General features: G+C 34.4%; 5 protein-coding genes and 1 long non-coding RNA gene across 19 annotated transcripts in view; 2 read left to right on the forward strand and 4 right to left on the reverse strand.

The window, feature by feature from the left end:
• The window catches only part of LOC104770166 (CCR4-NOT transcription complex subunit 11-like), a 5,713-nt gene extending 3,371 nt beyond the window's left edge, over nucleotides 1–2,342 (reverse strand). For 3 of the 5 annotated variants that reach the window (XR_002036853.1, XM_019241639.1, XM_019241638.1), the window contains exons 1-7: nucleotides 2,117–2,341; nucleotides 1,652–1,768; nucleotides 1,220–1,306; nucleotides 846–899; nucleotides 563–687; nucleotides 235–385; nucleotides 107–157 (exon numbers count right to left, since the gene is read on the reverse strand). Coding sequence is in view for 3 of the 5 variants with exons in the window: in XM_019241639.1 (XP_019097184.1) it covers nucleotides 107–157; nucleotides 235–385; nucleotides 563–687; nucleotides 846–899; nucleotides 1,220–1,306; nucleotides 1,652–1,768; nucleotides 2,117–2,284 (753 nt within the window). In the remaining 2 variants the exon portion in view is untranslated. Of the gene's footprint in view, nucleotides 1–106; nucleotides 158–234; nucleotides 386–562; nucleotides 688–845; nucleotides 900–1,219; nucleotides 1,307–1,651; nucleotides 1,769–2,116 lie in introns of all 5 variants that reach the window. The other 2 variants (XR_002036854.1, XM_019241640.1) reach the window with 2 other exon arrangements.
• On the reverse strand, nucleotides 3,701–5,522 carry LOC104770168 (GDSL esterase/lipase At5g18430-like). Its single transcript, XM_010494543.2, has 5 exons — nucleotides 5,252–5,522; nucleotides 4,998–5,128; nucleotides 4,663–4,905; nucleotides 4,207–4,462; nucleotides 3,701–4,119 (listed from the first exon to the last, which is right to left on the reverse strand). The coding sequence occupies exons 1-5, from the start codon at nucleotides 5,508–5,510 to the stop codon at nucleotides 3,899–3,901; spliced, it is 1,110 nt and encodes a 369-aa protein (XP_010492845.1). The 5' UTR covers nucleotides 5,511–5,522; the 3' UTR covers nucleotides 3,701–3,898.
• LOC104770169 (GATA zinc finger domain-containing protein 14-like) lies at nucleotides 6,268–9,612 on the forward strand. 2 transcript variants are annotated; one of them, XM_010494544.2, is made up of 9 exons: nucleotides 6,268–6,348; nucleotides 6,448–6,587; nucleotides 6,705–7,139; nucleotides 7,225–7,331; nucleotides 7,411–7,487; nucleotides 7,791–7,860; nucleotides 8,113–8,203; nucleotides 8,292–8,351; nucleotides 8,910–9,612. In XM_010494544.2, exons 2-9 carry the CDS (start codon nucleotides 6,519–6,521, stop codon nucleotides 9,441–9,443), a joined length of 1,443 nt encoding a protein of 480 aa, XP_010492846.1. In that variant the 5' UTR covers nucleotides 6,268–6,348; nucleotides 6,448–6,518; the 3' UTR covers nucleotides 9,444–9,612. The 2 variants fall into 2 exon arrangements, with proteins under 2 accessions (XP_010492846.1, XP_010492847.1); XM_010494545.2 differs by having other exon boundaries at nucleotides 7,231–7,331.
• On the reverse strand, nucleotides 9,658–10,062 carry LOC104772350 (heat stress transcription factor A-5-like). Its single transcript, XM_010496977.1, has one exon. It carries the CDS (start codon nucleotides 10,060–10,062, stop codon nucleotides 9,658–9,660), a length of 405 nt encoding a protein of 134 aa, XP_010495279.1.
• LOC104770170 lies at nucleotides 10,481–12,128 on the forward strand. Its single transcript, XR_764497.2, has 2 exons — nucleotides 10,481–11,750; nucleotides 11,845–12,128. It is a non-coding gene; the product is annotated as an uncharacterized LOC104770170 (long non-coding RNA).
• LOC104770171 (dehydration-responsive element-binding protein 2G) lies at nucleotides 14,051–17,148 on the reverse strand. Of its 9 annotated transcripts, none has more exons than XM_019241618.1 (4): nucleotides 15,496–17,148; nucleotides 15,239–15,340; nucleotides 14,973–15,027; nucleotides 14,051–14,609 (listed from the first exon to the last, which is right to left on the reverse strand). In XM_019241618.1, exon 1 carries the CDS (start codon nucleotides 17,100–17,102, stop codon nucleotides 16,185–16,187), a length of 918 nt encoding a protein of 305 aa, XP_019097163.1. In that variant the 5' UTR covers nucleotides 17,103–17,148; the 3' UTR covers nucleotides 14,051–14,609; nucleotides 14,973–15,027; nucleotides 15,239–15,340; nucleotides 15,496–16,184. The 9 variants fall into 9 exon arrangements, with proteins under 9 accessions (XP_019097163.1, XP_019097161.1, XP_019097162.1 ...); XM_019241616.1 differs by having other exon boundaries at nucleotides 14,051–14,612; XM_019241617.1 differs by lacking the exon at nucleotides 14,973–15,027.

Raw genomic sequence — 19,756 nt, forward strand, 5'->3', positions numbered from 1 at the left:
TTAACAAGCAATAATATACCTCTTGCTCCGAAGGAGAAAGTGTCATCTTTAAACCCTTCACAAGCAAGTCTCTAACTGTTGCACCTCTGCTAGTATCAGCACACATTTTATCATCCCAAACAAGCTCATGCTTGTTATCAGGATCAATCCAAAGCAACTGAAAGAAGTTGAACCATTTAGGTCAGTTCGATAATTTTCCAAACCAAATGAATAATGGGTTAATCTTAGCCTTACCTCGCTCTGATGAACTGAGTACCTTGGTGGACATGGACGGATCCACCTAGGAGCTAATCCCCCCATTGTAGAATTTTCCAATAAGCCAGACAGGGCCTCATCTCTATCACCAGATCCAATTCTGGGATTCCCTCCAGGTTGCACATCGAACCTAAAAATATAATTTGACTCAAAGATCAGCCATAAAATCAACTTAAAATTTGCACATGTATTATAACACATAACATTAGGCTGAGAGGAAAACTGGAAGCTTAGGGGAAATAGATCAGATTCAACTGTACATAACAGTTAGAAAGAAACGGAATTCCCTAACCCATAGGTTACATACTCTGGGGAATTAGGATCACATCCACGAGGCACATCAGGGTCATGCAATAGCTTTTTGAGGGAATAGTCTCCAGGATCGGCTTTGTCGCCATACTCTCGTTGCAGCTCTCCTAGTTCCGGAAAATCCTGACAGAACATCACCATATTAAATTACTAACAAGAAATGGTTTTTCAAAATGATCTCCAGGTAATGTTATGCATAATAAACGAACAGTTATGATGAAGATAAAATATATTAGAGATATAATTGGAAAAGAATATATCAACGCATCAAGCACTCTTACATGAGTTGAAGGATCAAACGATCTGATATAATCAACAGCTGACTGTTTGAGAATCTGCAAGGAAGCAAATTATCATTACTTTAATTGATCATGAATATTTACTTAGTATCCACAGGTCACAGAGCTCATAAAATCATAAAAATCAGAACTCGAAAATAATACGAGAAACGGAAGAAGGCTTAGAATATGCCTGAAAAAAGACAAGTGACCCCAGCAAACAAATTTTCACCAAGGAAAATAGTAGTCTTAGAGAGTATATGTGAAAAGGGAATTGCATAACAGCTTTATGCATAGGTTTCGAATTTTCATGGATTTGCAAAACAGAAGCAGGCAAACAGCTCAATGAAACAGCTATATGTGCAGCTATATCCTACCTCTTTCACGTTGTTGTAATTATTCCATTGTAACAGGTGGAGAAGAAATGCTCTCTCAGACTTTTCCAGTTGCTCATTACAAGCAGCCTACAAAACGCAGAGATATCGTTATTCTTTAACACGAGAAGACCAGATCATCTTAATATTAAAAACATGTTTGCCTAAATCAATCTATAGAAAACCAAACACATCACTATATAAAACTTAGCCTCAGCGAATACATGGGGAAAGTCATCATTCTCCATCACCATGCCACTTCGCGAAAAAAAATGACCTATACTAACTACCAAGCTTAACACTTAAATATGCTTTTTGAAAACCAAATTATATTCAGTAACTACAATTCTCTACGGATTAACAACACAGTCATTACACTAGTAAAGTAGATAATCAACAAGAACAAATGGAGTCCGCATAACGAAGGCTGCTTACATTTATCATTTCAGATAAAAACGGGTTAAAAGATGGCTTCTGGGAAGAATAACACTGGTATATGATACCAAATGCAATTATACGTTCAGTACCACAAAGCATCTTCTGATCCTGAACCTAAACAAAAAAAAATCCATTCAATTAGTCCCCCCAAATCTGAGAATATAAACACCAGTGAGATTGAACACTAGTAAAGCTAACTCAAAACACTAGATTCCCATCCACGAATTCAATACACAACCCATAGAAACGAACAAGAAAAAGAACTCATTTTTATAGAGAAATGACAAAAACGAAACCAAACCCTAGATTCAAACCAAATCCTCCGACTGAAACATCCAAAACCCCCCCCTATAAAGCTCGCAACTTTGTCCACAGAATCGAGGAACACGAAGCCGGGCATCAAGAGAAAGTTCAAAAAGAGTAAAAGAAGAGGGAATATAGCGGAGCGTAAGCAAGACATGCCTGCAACAACATGGAAAGAGAATTGCACACAGCGAGGTAACGAGAGCTCGGCAACTTAGAGTTGAATTCCGATAGAACGTCCTCCATCGGCAGGAGATCCGATTTGAGTAGCGACAGAACAAAGGCCGACTCTTCAATCTTCATAAGCACCGTCGTTGATCGATTCATCCCTAAACCTGGATTCCAAATTTCAATCAATCTCTTTTTCTGTGTGTAGGGATTTTTTTATTTTCAAAGTTTCATCTCTGAAATAGACCTTATACCTCTTTCTCAGCCAGAAGGGTTCGAGCCTCTCGTGAAGGTTACTTTTGGTAATTTGACTTTATAAACTTTGGTAAGGTTTTAAAGGGTTTTTATACAACTAATATCTCTATTTTGGAATTATATTAAAATCATATAATAGAAGAAACTTTTTTAAAAAAAAGACATCATAATAGGAATATAACTTAGAAGAAAAAATATTAATAGATTCAAATTTAGAGAAATGCATTAAAAGAAAATCACTAAAAAAATATACATTTTGAAGTTTTAAAGATTTAGCTTTTTGACTAGATTTTTATGATTTAAGGTTTTTGACTATTTTTAAAATACAAATCTATGAGTTGTCACACTCCTTTTTATAAAAATTTGTAGTTTTTAGAAATAATTGCGTGTTTTGTCAGATTTTGATATAAATGACATTAAACTCCTTCATTGATATGTCTCTATTTGAGATAATAAATATATATAAATTATGTCATTTTTAAAGTCACTTTTTTATTTTATATGGTAGATGTTCATAAATAGATAGTATATTAAGTGTATATGCACATATATATGTTAAAGTGATATATGATGTAAGTCCATATGCATATCAAATTGAATACCAAATTGATTTACATCTATTTTTAGTGTGTGATTGGTTGGGCTGTAAGACTTTTTTACAATATTTAAAAGCACTTAAAAAAATCTTGATATATTCAAATTAGAACACACATTAAAATTAAATAACAAAAAAAATATATATATATATATATACATTTAAGTAGTAGGTTTGATACTAGATTTCATTTAGGTTTTAGACTATCTTATTAATATGAAACTATAAAAAATATATATATTTTAAAAAAGAATTTGTCGTTTTTAACAATAAATTGTGTTATTGTCAGATGCAAAATGACATTAAACTCCTTCATTGATATGTATGCATAAGCTAACAAGAGATACTAAATGTATATAAATTTATGTCATATTTAAAGTCACTTTTATTTCATAAGAGATACTAAATGTATTATGTCATATTTAAAGTTTCTTTTTATTTTATATGGTAAACATGCATGAATAAATGGTATACTATGTATAGGTGCACATATGTAAAAGTGATATATATGATGCAAGTACATCTATATCAAATTGAGTACCAAATATGACCAAATTGATTAACATTTATATGTAATGTGTTATTGGTTGGACTGTAAGACTTGTTTACAACATTTAAAACACTTTTACAATATTTGTTTACCAGGTTTAAGTATCTAAGTGGGAATTTTTTTTTTCAAAAAGTTACAGCTATTATAGCCTTCTTTTTTGTTTTGTTCATGTTTTTTATTAAAGCAAATTTTTAAGAAGTTTAAAAGTTGTTCATTTTTTTCCTCAACTGCAAAATACTACAAGCAAATAATGAAACAAGTAAATTTCAGACTGAGCTAAGTTATTTCATGCCCTTGTACTCGATAGTCGACATCTTGTAAATCAAAATAAACGTATTCCGAATTTTATATTTTAAATGATCGGATGATTCGCTCATAAGGCAAGAGCAGAGGTCAGGTTCATGGGGTTCATATACTTGGTGGTACCGGTCAAAATAAGACGGACTATCATGCGGTTAGCTTTCTCGGTAGGATGAAACGCGTCCCAAAACACGTACAACTCACGGTTCGGACACAAGTTCGATAGTACAGTACACAAACCCAGCCCATTGTACGGCCCTTGTCCGCAACAAGCAACCTTCGACGTTATAAATCCTGTAAAAAAAAAATTAAATAATTGTTATAACCTTTTCTTGTCGACCAAAAATAGTAAATCGAAAGGGTAAAATTCGATTAAATTACCATAGCTTCGTGGAGTGCGTAGAAAATCTAGTTGCATTTGGTTAGTGTTTGCTGCAATAAACACAGTCTTCCCAATATTTCTGTTAAGTTCATTTATCATTTGGATTAGCTGAAGATCGTATAGAGACGCAGCTTGTTGTAGCTCGGCCGAGCATCTCCCATTTGACGTGCCTGAACTCGCCAGCTCAGCCGGTGCACATCCTAGTGGTCCGACTCCAGTCACTAGTACTCGACCCACTCCAAGCGAATTTAACCTCTAAAATGATAACAAAATTGAACTGTTTGTATTAAAATCCATGTAAGAAGGTGAAAGTTCTCGAGGCCACGAGCTCAAATGTCAAAAACTAGATTATAGAAAATACTCAATATTTTTTTTGTCATACAAAAATGAACGTAATTAATAGTAACACACTATACATATATTATAATTATGATTTATGTTGTTACCACACTTACCAATAGTAATTTCTTATATTCAGAAATTAGAAATCGGACGTAATCGGGTAGAGTGAATTGCCGCGATCTAGCGGAGTATGGAAACAGGAAATAGTTGTTAACGAAATCGTTTCCGCCGACCGTGATTAACACAAGCGCTTGAGTCACGAGCCGCTCTGTTCGCGGTTTCCCAATCAAGCGACTCACACGTTGTTGGTATTGTTGGAAGTAGTCGAGTTGTTGGTACATTCTTATGATGTTTATCTGTACATACCAAAAAACTTTATACCTAAATAAATAACCAGAAATTTTATGGAAAATGTAATTTGTAAGTCAGACTTGATTTGATCACTTACGAACTGAAAGCCGGTATCGTTGAGAATTCCTATGCCAGCAGATGCGAAATTAGCACCGTTTAGAAGCCTCTGTCCCCTAAGCTCTTGACTAAGGTACGGTAACGGCGGCTCTTCGTTGCCAATGGCCTCACCTAAGCACCAATTGAATAAATTATTTTATATAATTTACATCTTATATAGTGACTTATAAATATATATTATACTCATGAAAGCATTACTCTAACTGGTTAATGAGATTAGTAACCAAACGTAACTGATAAGATCTGGAATGTTAAGACCGTTGGAGAACCGGCCAGTTGGTCTCCGAGTAGGATAATCGATTCCATAAGGTGGAGAATCGGCACGTGCAGTCGTTACTAGATAGTTGTTGTTGCCACTGTCGACGAGCGAGTCACCGAACACGAAAAAAGCACGTCCGCCCTCGACAACTATCGGACCGGACATAACCAATACTAGGAACATAGACATGAATGCTATAACCAATGATTCGAGTTTCCTAGTTGAGGTAGCCATAAAGGCGTTTTGTTTAATGACTTAGTAAAAATTGTGAAAATCGAAATGGAAGGCTGGAACTTATATAGTTCAGAATTTTGGTTTTTCACTTTTTTTTCATTTGGTTTATTGGAATGTATTCGATCCCGTGGAGTACTTCTCTTTTTTAGGTTTTTACAGTTTCGCTACTAAAAAGAATATAATGACTGTAGTATATTACAATATTTATTAGAACGATCAAAAGTACTTGTGGTCCAAGAGAATGGGAATATTGTATACTACTATGCGTACATAAGTTCACATCCTTTTTCTGCTAGTGCTTTTTTCACTGACTACATTTAGCACTTTCTGAAAATACCTTATTTGGTTTATACAACTGTTTGTTGTATATACTTTATTTAATGCCATCTACCAATATTCCATACATCCACCTCAAGTTTTCACAAGAAGGAACGAACGTAAGCGTTGGGACACAAATGACCAAACCCTTTATTCATATAACAAGAACTCACATGAGGCTTGTGTACATGACACCAGCTGCTTCTCTAAGAAACAATAATAAACTGTCCTTCTTCCTAACCAGTTATTTGGGTTTTTTTTATTGGGTTACCACAATAGGCCCCCAAGTGATCAAACATTTGGCCCACTACAAAAATAACAAATAGCCACGTGGACCATCAGTTTGACTCCCAGTGCCACGTCTTCAAAACACATTATTACCGGTTCGTACCGGTTGTTTGGTTCCCGGTTCAATTAAGAGAATGAGATAGAGAGAACAGAGAGAGTCTTCGATTTTAATTTAGGTTTCTTCTTCGTTCACCACAATTCTCACACTCGCCATAGCTTCAACGCCGACGAGGTTAGCCAATTTCTTCTAACTGACCATCGTATCGATTCGAATTTCGACCTGTTTCTGCTTCTTCTTACTTACCCATCGTCTTGATTTGTCGTTCAACAGAGGCTCAAGCTAAAATAGTTACTAGTGTTCATAAGTAATCCTAAAACCCTATAAACCCTAGCTCCTTCATAATGCGACCTCCGTTCAATTCCTTCCAGCCTCAAGGTCGTCCTCATCGACCGCAACAGCAACAACACCAGGTCTCTCTCGCTCTCTCTCTATGTATAAAAATCTCTCCTTTATACCACAAAAAAAAAAAAAAAAAATCAAGACTTTTTTGTATTGATGTCTCTGTGTTTCGTGTTTGTCATCTGCAGAACAATGGGTATTCTAATCAGCACCAACGTAATGGGTATCAGAACCCAATGGAAACTAATCAATTAAGAATGATGAATCCACATATGATGAGTAATCCAATGATGGGTCACATGAACAATCCTATGCCTATGCCCAATATGCCAATGCATCCTCAGTTCTTTAACAATCTCTCCAATATGCCTCAACATCAACAGCAACTTCATCAGTTTGCTGCTATGCCCAACAATATCAACCAGTTACTCCCTAACCTCTTGGGGAATCTTCAGTTTGCAGTTGCTAATAGTAATCTTATGGCTCACTCACTCCCCTTAGTTCAGCCCCAATTTTTCCAGCCACAGCTTAATTCCTTTAACCCCCGTCCTTATCCACCAGTTCCAAATCCCCATCAAAATCATCAGTTACAGCCTCCGGGTTTCTCAGAGCCAAGACCACTGGTAAAACCTCTTATTTACATTGTTTTTTTTCTCTATCAAGAGAGAGAGACTTGTTTGTTCTTTTAGTTAACTTGAGCTTTCACAGGGGCAGACCGGAGGAATTGTTGATAATACCAATGGTTCCGGTCCTAAAGGGAATGATTTTCGAAATAAGTTTACAAAACATCAAAAGTTTAATGGCGCTGGTCAAGGGTATGTTCCTAGTGCTTGCTCCCCTTTCAGTTGTTTGTTTGCTATAATCTGTTTTATATGTATTCTGAGTTGTTTGTAGATTCCAGAGATCTCAGTTGCATCAAGCAGATAATGGAAAGAGGAAGTCTGGATTCAATAAGGATCACAAGGGCAAAGGTTAGTCCTCTTACATATCAAATCACATATCTGATGTTGACTATAGTTGTAACCTATACGCTTTCTTTGTTCTCTGTGTACTGGAATATACTATTAGTTAATAAACTTAGCATTAGGAATGATATTTTTTCACATCTTTGGGAGTTTCTAATTCCAAACGTTTTCTATATTTCAAGTTAGTAGTTTTGTTGTGTAATCCTTGTAGCCAGTATCTCTGTATTCCCTTCCTCAAATTTTCTGAAACATTTGAGAATTTTAATTTTTTGTCTTTTCTGATCTCTCCATATATGACTTCCTTTACAGGGAACTATAATAAGATGACAACTGGGTTCAATGGGTCTGATGCTGGTAACATAGCTAGTGAGAAGAAAAGGTAGTGCCCGGGTCTCAATAGCAAAGCACCTTACTGTTTTGGCTCATTGAATTTCTTTTGCTTCTTAAGCCATTTTGATTCCCTGAATTTTCACGGTCACAAAGCAGTGAAATCCAAATACTAACTCGCAATATTGGATGGGATTATTTTCTCGATCACATCTTTCGTTATTATTTTTGTTCAAGCTCATGTCAGTTCATTAGGTCCAGTCTCTAATATTATTCTTTTGATGTTATTTTTCTCTAAGAGAAGATCATTTGCTTTGGTCTATACACCAAAAGAAATTAAGCAATGGCGTGAATCTCGCCGTAAGAATTATCCAACGAAACTCAATGTTGCGAAGGCAGTAGCCCTCCCTCTCCCACCATCTTTGATTTGTTGAAATTCACTCCTTTGGTGAAAATTTTGAATGATAAGTTATCTTTTTGCAGAAAGTAAAGAAAAATGCTTCAGAAAGCATCCTTGATGAGGAAGCAAAAATGCGTCGTCAGGTACCTTTTTTATTTGTTCATCCCTGTATTTTCCACATCTTATGGTACTTTTTATGGTCATGGTAGACACACTGCATTAATATAATATAGATCAACTGGTATACCTTGAGAACTTCCACTTCAAATAAGTTTATGAAACGGTGAAAAGGAGGTATTGCTTATCTGCTATGTGGTGTGAAAAATATGAATACTACAATTATAATTTGATCGCAAGTATTCTTCATGAAGCTCGAGTCACCATTAAGATCAGCTGCCCAATGCTATAAATGTTGAAACTGAGGTCTCAGTAACTTATATGCCTTTTGTTTTGTTTTAAAGTTAAGGCCTAACGAAATAGCCCGTCTAGTTAGATATCCAAAAGGTTATGATGGTGAAAAAAGCATATCTGTATATATCTACTGAAAAGTTATCGGATTCATAGTTTTGCTATTGGGAAGTTTAGGTGACAATGAAAGAGTTCAATATCATTAGGCTTGTATAGCCTCTCTACAGTCGACCCATAATTCTTCTTTCAATTAGCATTGTCTTACCTTATATCGATTTATTTTTGCATTGCAGCAACTCCAGGAAGTTTTAGCAAAGCAGGCTGAATTAGGTGTTGAAGTTGCAGAAGTTCCTTCACATTATTTATCCAATACAGATGAACAAGTTAATGGAGATGGAGGAAACAACAATGGAAAAAATCAATATAATGATGGACGAAAAGGAAGATTCCAGAATAATAGACAGAGAAAGAGAAGACCTGATAGAAAAGATAAGTCTGTTAAGAAAACAAGATTTGAAGACAAAACTTCATCTCAAGAGTCTTCCGTGATAACGAGAGAACCTACATTGCTTGAGAAGCTCCTAAGCGGAGACAAAAAGAGAGACAAAAGCCAACTATTACAGGTAATCCGCTTCATGGTAATGAATTCATTATTCAAGGAGTTTCCAGAGCAACCACTGAAGTTGCCATTGATTACGGTTGAAGAAACTGGCTGCGAACATGCTAGGGAAGATGAAGTTTCTTTATGTGATGACCTTAGTGATGATGATGATGATGATCTTGATGTGAATGGTGATGATAACCCATGTGATGAAGATGTTGATTGATTAATGTTTTAAGTTTGTAAGCTAAAAAAAAAACATGAGGATTATATGGATTTGTCAAATCGATCTATATGTGTTGCGTTTTTGAGGATATGTGGTCTGCAGGAAATAGTGAGATGAGAATCTGATACATAAGAGACACAAAAAGCGGTTTATACAAAACATTACATTATTCATTACTACTAATCTTATACAAGAAGTTATGATTTTATTATGATCAAATTTGCAAGTGTTTCAAGAGACCCTCGACTTGCACTCGATCTTTCTTGGCTCTGGCTTTAGCTTTCTTTGCATTACGTTTAGTCCTCAAAGCTTCGACCATCATCAACTTCAAAAGCTGCGGTTGATCTACGACAAAATACTCGTCTCCAAATTCCAACTGTCCAGGCCCTTTAACTCGTTTAAAGCCATGAGAACGAAGCTTGGATACAAAACTTGAGAAGTTGAAACCAAATTCAACACACGTCGGCATAATCTTTCTGCGAAACTTTCCCACGTTCCAGATAAGGAAACTGTTGTTGCTACTCCACGAGATGATTGAATCCGTTGAAGGATCATCAACAACCTGATAGACTCTGACGTAGAACGAAGACAATCCCCTTGGGAAACAATTGTGAACCATCCTTCAAGTCACGAAATTGATTTTTTAGGGTTTGAGAATTATTAACAAGATGGGAAGCATTATTTTTTATTTTATAGATGGAGCTATAAAATAATGACGGTTTAAGATCTGATCATCATCTAACTTTCAGCGGTCAGGATTAAAAGTTACAAAATTTCCTTTGTTTCTTTTATCCTATTTTCCTTTTTGCTCTTTTGTTTCCATTTCCGATTTTGCATACTTCTACCGTATTGAACCGAAATTTTTTGATTCGGTTCGGTAGTAAACCAAATTGTTTTCTTCTAATTCAGTTACTGTAGTCAATTAAAACCAAATTCGACCAAAACAAAGAATACAAAACCTAATAACAAGCCAACTTAACAAAGTTGTGTTCGGCCGGTTCGGTTCGGTTAATTCAGTAGGCTGGATTTGTCTTCGAACAATTGTGATTTGAAAGACTTCACTGTTGAAGTTTAAGAAAATGAAGACAACGTCGGCGGATCTATCGGAGGAATTGCTAGAGGAGATACTCTCTACGGTAACATCTCTGAAACTTGCAAAAAGTGGAAAACTTTATCAAAAAATCAGATTTTTGGTAAAACAGAGAAGCAGCAGTTTCTGGGATTCAGGATGATGGATTATAGAGTTTGTTCTGTAAGATTCAACCTGCAAGGAATCCAAAACGAAGACTTGGTAGACCCATCAATAAAGCAGGTAGCTTTACTTGATCTAGTGAAGATATCTAAAGTGTTTCACTGTGACGGCTTGTTGCTATGTGTTGTTAAGGGCTTTCGTATGGAACCCAGAAACAGTTTCCACAGCTCAGACAGGTATGCTCTTGGTTATGACAAGAACTATAACCACAAAATTCTGAAGATTTGCTGTTTTGGGTAATATACGACTTTAGCTCTGATTTATGGAAGGTTTATTGTGTTACTCACGATTGGGAGATACCTTCTCATCAACGTGGTGTGTCTTTGAAAGGAAATAGTTATTTTTTTTGGGTCTAGAGAAGATGAGATGAGAAGGAGAAGGAGGGAGAAGAAAGATTGAAGATAGTTTACTCTGTTTTGATTTTACAAGTGAGAGATTTGGACCGTGTCTGCCTCTGCCTCTGCAGTTTCACTCTTATCGTTAAGAGAATTTGACTCTGTCTTGTGTTGGAGAAGAGAAGCTCGCTCTGTTTAGTTACCACCGAATAACATTTAGTGTACATGAGTTTTGGGTTACGAATAAGAATTGATCCAATGCGCTGTCTTGGAGCAAGTTTTTGAGATCGTTCCATGGTCTTCATGTTGCATTGGAGCTGGGAGTTTTTTCATTGATGAGGAGGAGAAATTTGCTGTGGTTTTTGTTCTTGATTACCCAATATGAACACACATAAGGTAGTAGTGTGGCATATGAGTAGGGGTTGATATAGTGGTCTCGTTTTAAGGTTCAGGCATGTACGGTAATGGTGGGATGTACAAACAGTGTTCTAGATATTTGTTATGGAAGCCTTATCTAACTAACTTCACCTGTCATTGAGAAGTGAAGCGGCTACGTTTGGTAGGTTCGGTATTGGTGGATTCGCACACCCAAATAGATCCCGTGAGTAGTTGCAGTATCTTCCCATGATTTGAGGGTTTGTTTTGATTTAGGGACTTCTAAAATATTGTTGCTATTCAATGATGTATATACAATATTCATTTGTCATCCATCTCAATAAGGTAGCTCCTTTGTAATATTTTTAACTGCCTTGTAAAAGTTCCAGTTTATCAATTTTAGTTGTATCTGATGGTTTTGTCTTTGATTGCCATGTAGCTTGTACATGATGATGAATTATAGAGTTTGTTCTGTGAGGTTCAATATCAACGGAATCCAAAACGAAGACGACGGCGAATACTTGGTATGGAGACTGTCCATGAGCTAAAGCTAAGCTAAGCATATCCGTATTTTAGTAGAAAATATTGAAATTAAAAATACGAGTTAGTGATTCCTTGAACAAAATAAATTAATTTCATTTATCTACTTATGTTATTATAGGACTCTTATGCTTTTGTTATGTATGGTCATAATTTTCAATGCAACTTACTTACATATTTTGAGATCGAGACTTCGTAACATAATCACTGCTCGAAGACGCAGACGCCGATTCACCACTTTAATGTCACTTTGGTTAAGATGATTTATATCCCAGCTTTTGTTTCCTTGTTTTTTCCTTTTTTTTTTTTTTTGGCAGGGTTTCAAATTTTAGGCTATCCTTCATGTATATCCTACTCTGTTCATTTTAATTAATGATATTAACATTATTGTCAAAAAAAAAAAATCTTGTGTTGTCCGCGAACAATTTCAATTGTTTTAGCTTATAATCTTATATGATATATTTCAAGATTGATAATTGATAAAAATTTGGTGAGACCAAAAAGATTTAATGTTGTAATTTCAGCTATTGGTTTTATAACCTCAAAACAGAGTGAAAAAAGTTCTTTTCTTTTGGTGGATGTAGTTGATCTCTCTTCTTGTAATCATAATATTAAATCTTGCATATAATGAGTCAACAAGAACTAATACAACAAAAAGACCAATATAGTTTTTTTAATAAGTATATAATATAACCATTTTTCTGTTTCACATGTTTGAGAACTTATTTAGACGAGAATTATATTGGCTAAACGATATCTTCATATTTTAATGCTACTAGATTATATACATAGTAAGATGAGTTTCCAATGTTAGTCTTTGCACATAAAAAAAAAGGATAAATGCTAATCATTTTATACAAAAGTATATCAATAAATATATCGATAATATTTTGACAAAAAGTGAAAAAAATCTATTAAAAATTTATATGAAAAGTTAAAAAATTTGAAAATAAAAAATTATATAAAACATTAATTAGGCGGTGAAATAAATTATAGTTTGTTTATTTGGGATCAAACCATTCACAAATCCTCTTAACCGGATTATATAACAATTTGCTTACAAATCTCCAACAAGTGGGAGAGACGTACACATTAACACACAAAACCATAAGACCAAGTTTATAGGTAGTCTCTTAGTAGGGGGTTGTTAAATTTTATATGAATTAATTGTGTGTTTTTAAAAATATAATAACCCATGATCTCTTAGATAAAATTTTCTCATTTATTGGTAGGTTCTTATTTTGGGTTTCTTATTTTTTAAAATATTGTTTTTTTAAATTTTAAAATTTTAATTAGAATAGAAGTGATATAAATATGTAAACATTTAAGATTTTATAAAATTAGAAAATAATGCATTTTAATTAATTTTCAAATATACAAAACTTAATAAAAACATTAATACATATTACAACTTCTTGTATTCATTTTCATATTCTATGTAACCTAAGTTGAAGATCCATTTATTAACTCTAGTGAACCTTTTTTTGTCTTTGGATAAACATCATAAAAGCATAAGAAGCTAGAATGTTCATGCGTAATGATGTTAAAATTGGGGTTTTGTTTTATTTATATTTACTTGATATACATAGTAACAGCAAAAATCGAGTATAATCACAATGGGGCCTGTACATATCTTCTTTCTCTATGATATAACTTCTGTAACTTGTAAGAAAACCAAAAAAAAAACAAAGCTTTTACATACAAAGTTTGTTTGAATATGTGATATTTCNTTAATTGTGTGTTTTTAAAAATATAATAACCCATGATCTCTTAGATAAAATTTTCTCATTTATTGGTAGGTTCTTATTTTGGGTTTCTTATTTTTTAAAATATTGTTTTTTTAAATTTTAAAATTTTAATTAGAATAGAAGTGATATAAATATGTAAACATTTAAGATTTTATAAAATTAGAAAATAATGCATTTTAATTAATTTTCAAATATACAAAACTTAATAAAAACATTAATACATATTACAACTTCTTGTATTCATTTTCATATTCTATGTAACCTAAGTTGAAGATCCATTTATTAACTCTAGTGAACCTTTTTTTGTCTTTGGATAAACATCATAAAAGCATAAGAAGCTAGAATGTTCATGCGTAATGATGTTAAAATTGGGGTTTTGTTTTATTTATATTTACTTGATATACATAGTAACAGCAAAAATCGAGTATAATCACAATGGGGCCTGTACATATCTTCTTTCTCTATGATATAACTTCTGTAACTTGTAAGAAAACCAAAAAAAAAACAAAGCTTTTACATACAAAGTTTGTTTGAATATGTGATATTTCTTCTTTCTCACTGGCGAATCGAGTAGCTTTTCTTCCAGAAGAAGCTGAATGGTCTAGCCAAAGACTTTCTTCTCGACATGGATTTCGACAAGACTCTCGGTTCAAAACCTTCAACTGAAGGTGAGGCAGGAGTTGTTGATCCATGGAGAGACATCAGTACTGAGAGAGATTTCCGGGGAGGTTCCTTTTGTGGCGACTCATCTATGTTTGGAGATGGCTGGTCCCGTTGCTGACATTGTTCCCTAAACAACATTAAAAGCTTCTGAGACTTCTCTCTACCTCGTGCACTCCCGTTCACTGAGATTGATACTAATGATGGCATCACACCTTCTTGTAGCAGACCAAATCGCTTAATGATGGTATCACACCTTCTTGAAAAACCAAAACACACAAAAAGATAAGATTCTGTCCATCATCATCCCAATAATATAATGTAACAAACCATTTTCATCAATCACAAGTGTATCAGGATTGCCATTTTCACACATCTAGATAAGTTAAAAGGTTTTAAAGACCAACTACAAATAAGAAAAGATACATAATTAAGTAAAATGTTCCAGATAAAGAGTCTTCTCAGTGGAAGGGAAGACCACAGAGTTGGAAGTAACCGAAGATTCATCCAGTTGGAAGTGACATAATTTCTCATTTTGTAATGCAAAAAAGAAAAAGCTTACTGGTTAATAATTAGAAGAAGAAGAAGAAGAAGCCATATATATAAGAAGTGTACATACCTCACCCATTGATCAAATTATTTCGTTGGCCTGAGCCTGAATAGAACCCAAATCTCTTTGCAAACAAAGTCCAAACACAATCAATCATCGCAACATATCTTCAAAAATTCAGAGCTAAAATCATTCCTTAAAACACTTGAAAACTATGAATTTCCAAATTGAGCTACCAAAGTCAGATTCTTTTATAATCTATCTAGTGTAACTCTTGGTTTTATCGAGCACTGATTTAACAAAAGCCTCAGACTAGATAGAATAAAGAAGCATACTTTATTATTATGCGCACAATCGTCTGACACAATCTGAACTCTGAAGTTCATGATCACGACGGTGCTGTGCGATTAGCTGACTTCCGGAATCTGACACATGACCTGAAAAAAAAATTCACAAATTGAAACAAACCCATTAAGAGAAAACCCAAACAGAAACAAAAAAAGAAAGGCAGAACAAGAAGAAGTATAAACAAAGTCTGAATATTATTACTAGTAGAGAAGGAAACAAAGATAACAGAGGAAACTTTGAGAACCTGGAGGTGAAGATTGCTCCGAGAGCGAAGCTAGAGATGCAGAGAAACGGAACCCATTTCAAAGATATTACTCCGATAAGATCTACGCCGATTCAAATCGCCTCCGACCATGGACTTTACTGATTCTATAACCTCCGATTAAAGCAGATCTTCTTTTGTCGGATCGAGACTTTGATCGGGAGAGAAAGTAGGAAATTGATCGGGAGAGAAAGGGAGAAAGAAAGAAAGAATTGTTTGTCAGCAATTTTTTTTTTATCCCTTTTCTATTATTCTCTTGGTCAACGAAAAATGGACACGTACCAGTCTCTTATGATCGATTTCAGTATCTTATATAAGAGAGCCTCTTCCTTATTTTCTTTTCTTTTGATTTAATTTTAACCCAACAAAACTCTTACAACCCCTTACAACCCCCGATAAACATGCCCTAACATGCTAGTCTTCAATCTGCCAAAACCTTGTAACATTTGGTCTGTCACATTATACATAGTGATCACTCGAAAACTTGCTTCAAATCTATTAATATTCTTTTTACATAACTTTTAAGAAAAAAAATCACAACATACTCAAACCTATTTACACACATAAAAAGATCCCACGATTGATGTATATAACAAATTAACAATCCTAAACCGAATATAATAAGAGATACTAAAGATAATAAATAATAATAAATAAATAAATAAAACCTCTCAGAACCAATTCCATGGATGTTGAAACTCATCACAACACCAATTCTTGAAATCTCCATTTTTGCCAATCAACAAACCCAAATCATCAATCTCCAAAAGATCATCCATTTCCAGATACCCTGTTCCTTGTTCCATCTCCGGCCTATGCAACCTCTCTACGCCGCAACTAGGAACCGACATGCTCTCCTTATTGTCCGTCGAGCCACATGATGATGACACTTCATGCTCCGTCTTCTTTTCTTGCCCCACAAGAAACCTCGACCAAGCTCCATTTGATAACCCATAATTCGGATTCACCATGTTCCTCGGTTTCAACTTGGTCGAAAACGTTAATGAAGAGCCACCACCGCCTTCGCCACTCCCGCCACTCGCTGCATTGACGCTTTCTTGATCTTGTGAATTACTTTGTTTAGGTAATAACCAACAAAGACTCGAGCCACTTGAAGGCACACATCGATTATTATTATGATCATCGTCTTCTTGTAGAAAACTCGATCTCCCTGACCAAGAACCTCGTGGCCCACTTGCCGGGCCTAGACCAAGGTCCAACCCACAAACCGTATCGAGCTTATGAGACCAAGAACCAGACCCGTGGCCCGAGAAAGACAAGTTCCTATTCACCACTTGTTGCTGTTGTTGTTGTGGGTGCAACAAGTTGAGTTTAGCCTCGTGTCCGTAAAGTTTCTTAGCGGCTTCATCGTACGCCATGGCGGCTTCGACTGAAGTATTAAACGTGCCGAGCCAGAGACGAGTCCCACGGTTAGGCTCACGGATCTCAGCCACCCATTTACCCCAAGTCCGTTGCCTAACTCCCCGGAAATTACACGTGGCGTTCTCTGGACCGCCTTTACCTTTCATGCAACCTTTTCTAGATCTTCCCATATTTCGTTTCTTGGCCGGAGGTTGCTCTTCTTCCATGGTGTTCCTCTTTAGAGTTTCAAATCTGGTTTATAGTAAGAGAATAAAGAGTGAAATGAAAATTTAAGTGTGCGTGTGTATTTATATACGTGGACACGTCATGAGTATGCGTATTTTTACGTGGCATAAGTATATACGAGTGTGTACGTGTGAATGTGTATATATGTACACTAAGGTAAGGGAACTCGTTTTGTTTATTTTAATTTAATGTCTGTGCTACACGAAAGTGACCCCCGACCACTGTCTTGATGATGACTCACGTGTTTGTGTTTCTCTCTGAGCCCCTCTCCTTAAAAGTGAAAACTAAAACCTTAGTACATAGACATTGAAATTTCGACCATTTTCATTTTTTTTGTTAATGATCCGAGTGAAATTTTACATGTTGAGATGTTTTAGATGCTGTTGTTAGAAAGTATCTGATCTATGCATGTTTGCACGTCTTTTCTCACCAAACTTGTTATATTTTTCTTCCGACAAAATGCAAACCATTTCAGATATAAATAACACAAAATACATCAGCGTAATAGACATACTAATAAAAGTTGATAAAATCATAATAACGATACTAATTCCAATGAACTTTTGCTTATTATTATTATTTTTTATTGAAAATAGAAGTCCCTAATTTTGTTATGTAGAACAAAAATCACTTGTACAATTGATGAATATTATGATTAAAAGAAACAAATACACAAATATATGTAATTCTTGGACAATAGATTGGTTTGTTTGATTTAGAACTTTTTAACATCCACAAATTATTTCAACCACTACAATAATTTTTTTGGAATAATTAAAACGTTTTTTAAGGTCAAAATTAAAAGATTACTATATGCCTAAAGTTGTATATATTTTCAGGCCAAAAACTAAAATATTTAATTCCCTTCTATATATATATATATGCATATGATATGTCTTTTTCCTCGTAATACTTACAAATCACGATTCTTGGGTTTTCATTTCCTAGGTTTTACTTAGGTTCTAAGTTTCACCGTTTGTTTTAGGATATGAGTAACGTTTTAGATAAATAACTAAAAATAAATACGAAGTATAAGTCTACGTATATTGCGAAAATGGAATATGTCAAGCTTGTATGCTACGTGTTAAGATCGAGGACGGTCTGGCAAACACCTTGGAACACATGGCTCAACCATTGATTAGGTGCTTCGGCTCGAAGTATCTTTTTTTACACCACTACTTATTAAATCCTTTATTTTTGTTTTCACTTATTAAATCTATATTTTCCATCTTCATAAGTTAAATCAATCGTGTTTTAACAGATTTAGCATTTCAGAAATGACTCTCTTGCCTTGACTTATTTATAACTGCAAAAAAAAAAAAAATACAAAATGTCACAATAATATGATTTACTACGCGGAAAATAATTATTCATTCTAATAATAGCTCTTTTCGGACCAAAATGTTAGCTTTCGTTGTCGGCTCATTCGGCCATAATGTATTCGTTAGATTGTATGATGATGATTGCACTCTACTTTTTCTTTTTTTTTTTTTTATTAAGCAGTATAGACATAGTTTACCCACACAACTCAACATTATTTTCCTTATTTTTTTGACAAATTAAAGTACTCTAATCGAAATTCTATCATGGCATTTTGGTGAAAAACGTATTTATCCATTCTACGTACATACATTAACAATGTACTTAAATATATAAAAAAGCTCATTGACCATTTCTTTTTTTAATTAAGTTCTTGACTATACCGATCAATAATGATTGAAACTCTGAACATGTTCTTTGACAAAAAAAACTCTGAACATGTTAATTAGGTTAGCCGGTTGAATATGCTGTCAAGTACATTAATAAGAAAGTATGTTGACGAGGTAAAAAGCATAGAACATTAATAAGAAAAAAAAAAGCATAGAACATGTAAGACTTTATAAGCCTTTTTCAAAAAAAAAAAAAACATGTAAGACTTTCGAAATATAATTACTTTTTACGAAATCCATAAATACTTTCATTCACTTAGTAATTAACTCGTACGTATATATAAATATATATTGTCGAAAAGAAAAAAAAAAAACTATATGTAGTTGAAGTAACTAAACATCGTACGAACCTACATGCATATTCAAGAAATAAAAAGCAGTAGTTGTATTAAAAACAGATCAATATTTTGTTAAAATTTAATGCCACTTATTGTTTTATTATTTCCGCGCCTAACTCAACGTACTATATACGAGAACCTATCATCTACAGTATCTTCAGTTACATAAACGATGATTTGATCAGCGTTGACACAAAAGAGAGCGAGAGAGGAATGAGGTAAAAATTGCATGAGAAAGAGCAAGTGTGAGATGCTCATCAGAGGTGGCAACTGGGGGATAAGTGTCACTCTATCATCGTTGAGAGTGCGACACTTGTTATTTTCTTTTCCCCTACTTCTTGGAAGTTTTAAACAAACTCATATCGAGACGGGCAACCTTTTTTTTTTTCCCAAAAGTTCATCTTATATATGAGCTTATACTGTTACATTCATCAGAGAAGAAACCAAGTTGGAGAGTCAAGTTATTACAACAAGCTTGGAAACACAGCAGATTTAAACTACAACATAACTGCTAAAATAAGGTAGATGCTAGTGAAGTAAGTCTGTCTTCATCACTCTCTCATTAAGACCATCAAAACAATGTAATTC

The sequence above is a fragment of the Camelina sativa genome, chromosome 20 (assembly GCF_000633955.1).
Source record: "Camelina sativa cultivar DH55 chromosome 20, Cs, whole genome shotgun sequence".
Taxonomy (NCBI): Eukaryota; Viridiplantae; Streptophyta; class Magnoliopsida; order Brassicales; family Brassicaceae; genus Camelina; species Camelina sativa.

Coding starts and splice junctions, on each gene's coding strand:
- LOC104770169 (XM_010494544.2), top strand. CDS start 6,519: ATGCGACCTCCGTTCAATTCCTTCCAGCCTCAAGGTCGTCCTCATCGA. Junction 7,140..7,224: donor TCTCAGAGCCAAGACCACTG/GTAAAACCTCTT, acceptor GAGCTTTCACAG/GGGCAGACCGGAGGAATTGT. Junction 8,352..8,909: donor AAGCAAAAATGCGTCGTCAG/GTACCTTTTTTA, acceptor TTTGCATTGCAG/CAACTCCAGGAAGTTTTAGC.
- LOC104772350 (XM_010496977.1), bottom strand. CDS start 10,062: ATGGTTCACAATTGTTTCCCAAGGGGATTGTCTTCGTTCTACGTCAGA.
- LOC104770168 (XM_010494543.2), bottom strand. CDS start 5,510: ATGGCTACCTCAACTAGGAAACTCGAATCATTGGTTATAGCATTCATG. Junction 5,129..5,251: donor TAACATTCCAGATCTTATCA/GTTACGTTTGGT, acceptor ATTGGTGCTTAG/GTGAGGCCATTGGCAACGAA. Junction 4,906..4,997: donor ACGATACCGGCTTTCAGTTC/GTAAGTGATCAA, acceptor TGGTATGTACAG/ATAAACATCATAAGAATGTA.
- LOC104770171 (XM_019241617.1), bottom strand. CDS start 17,102: ATGGAAGAAGAGCAACCTCCGGCCAAGAAACGAAATATGGGAAGATCT.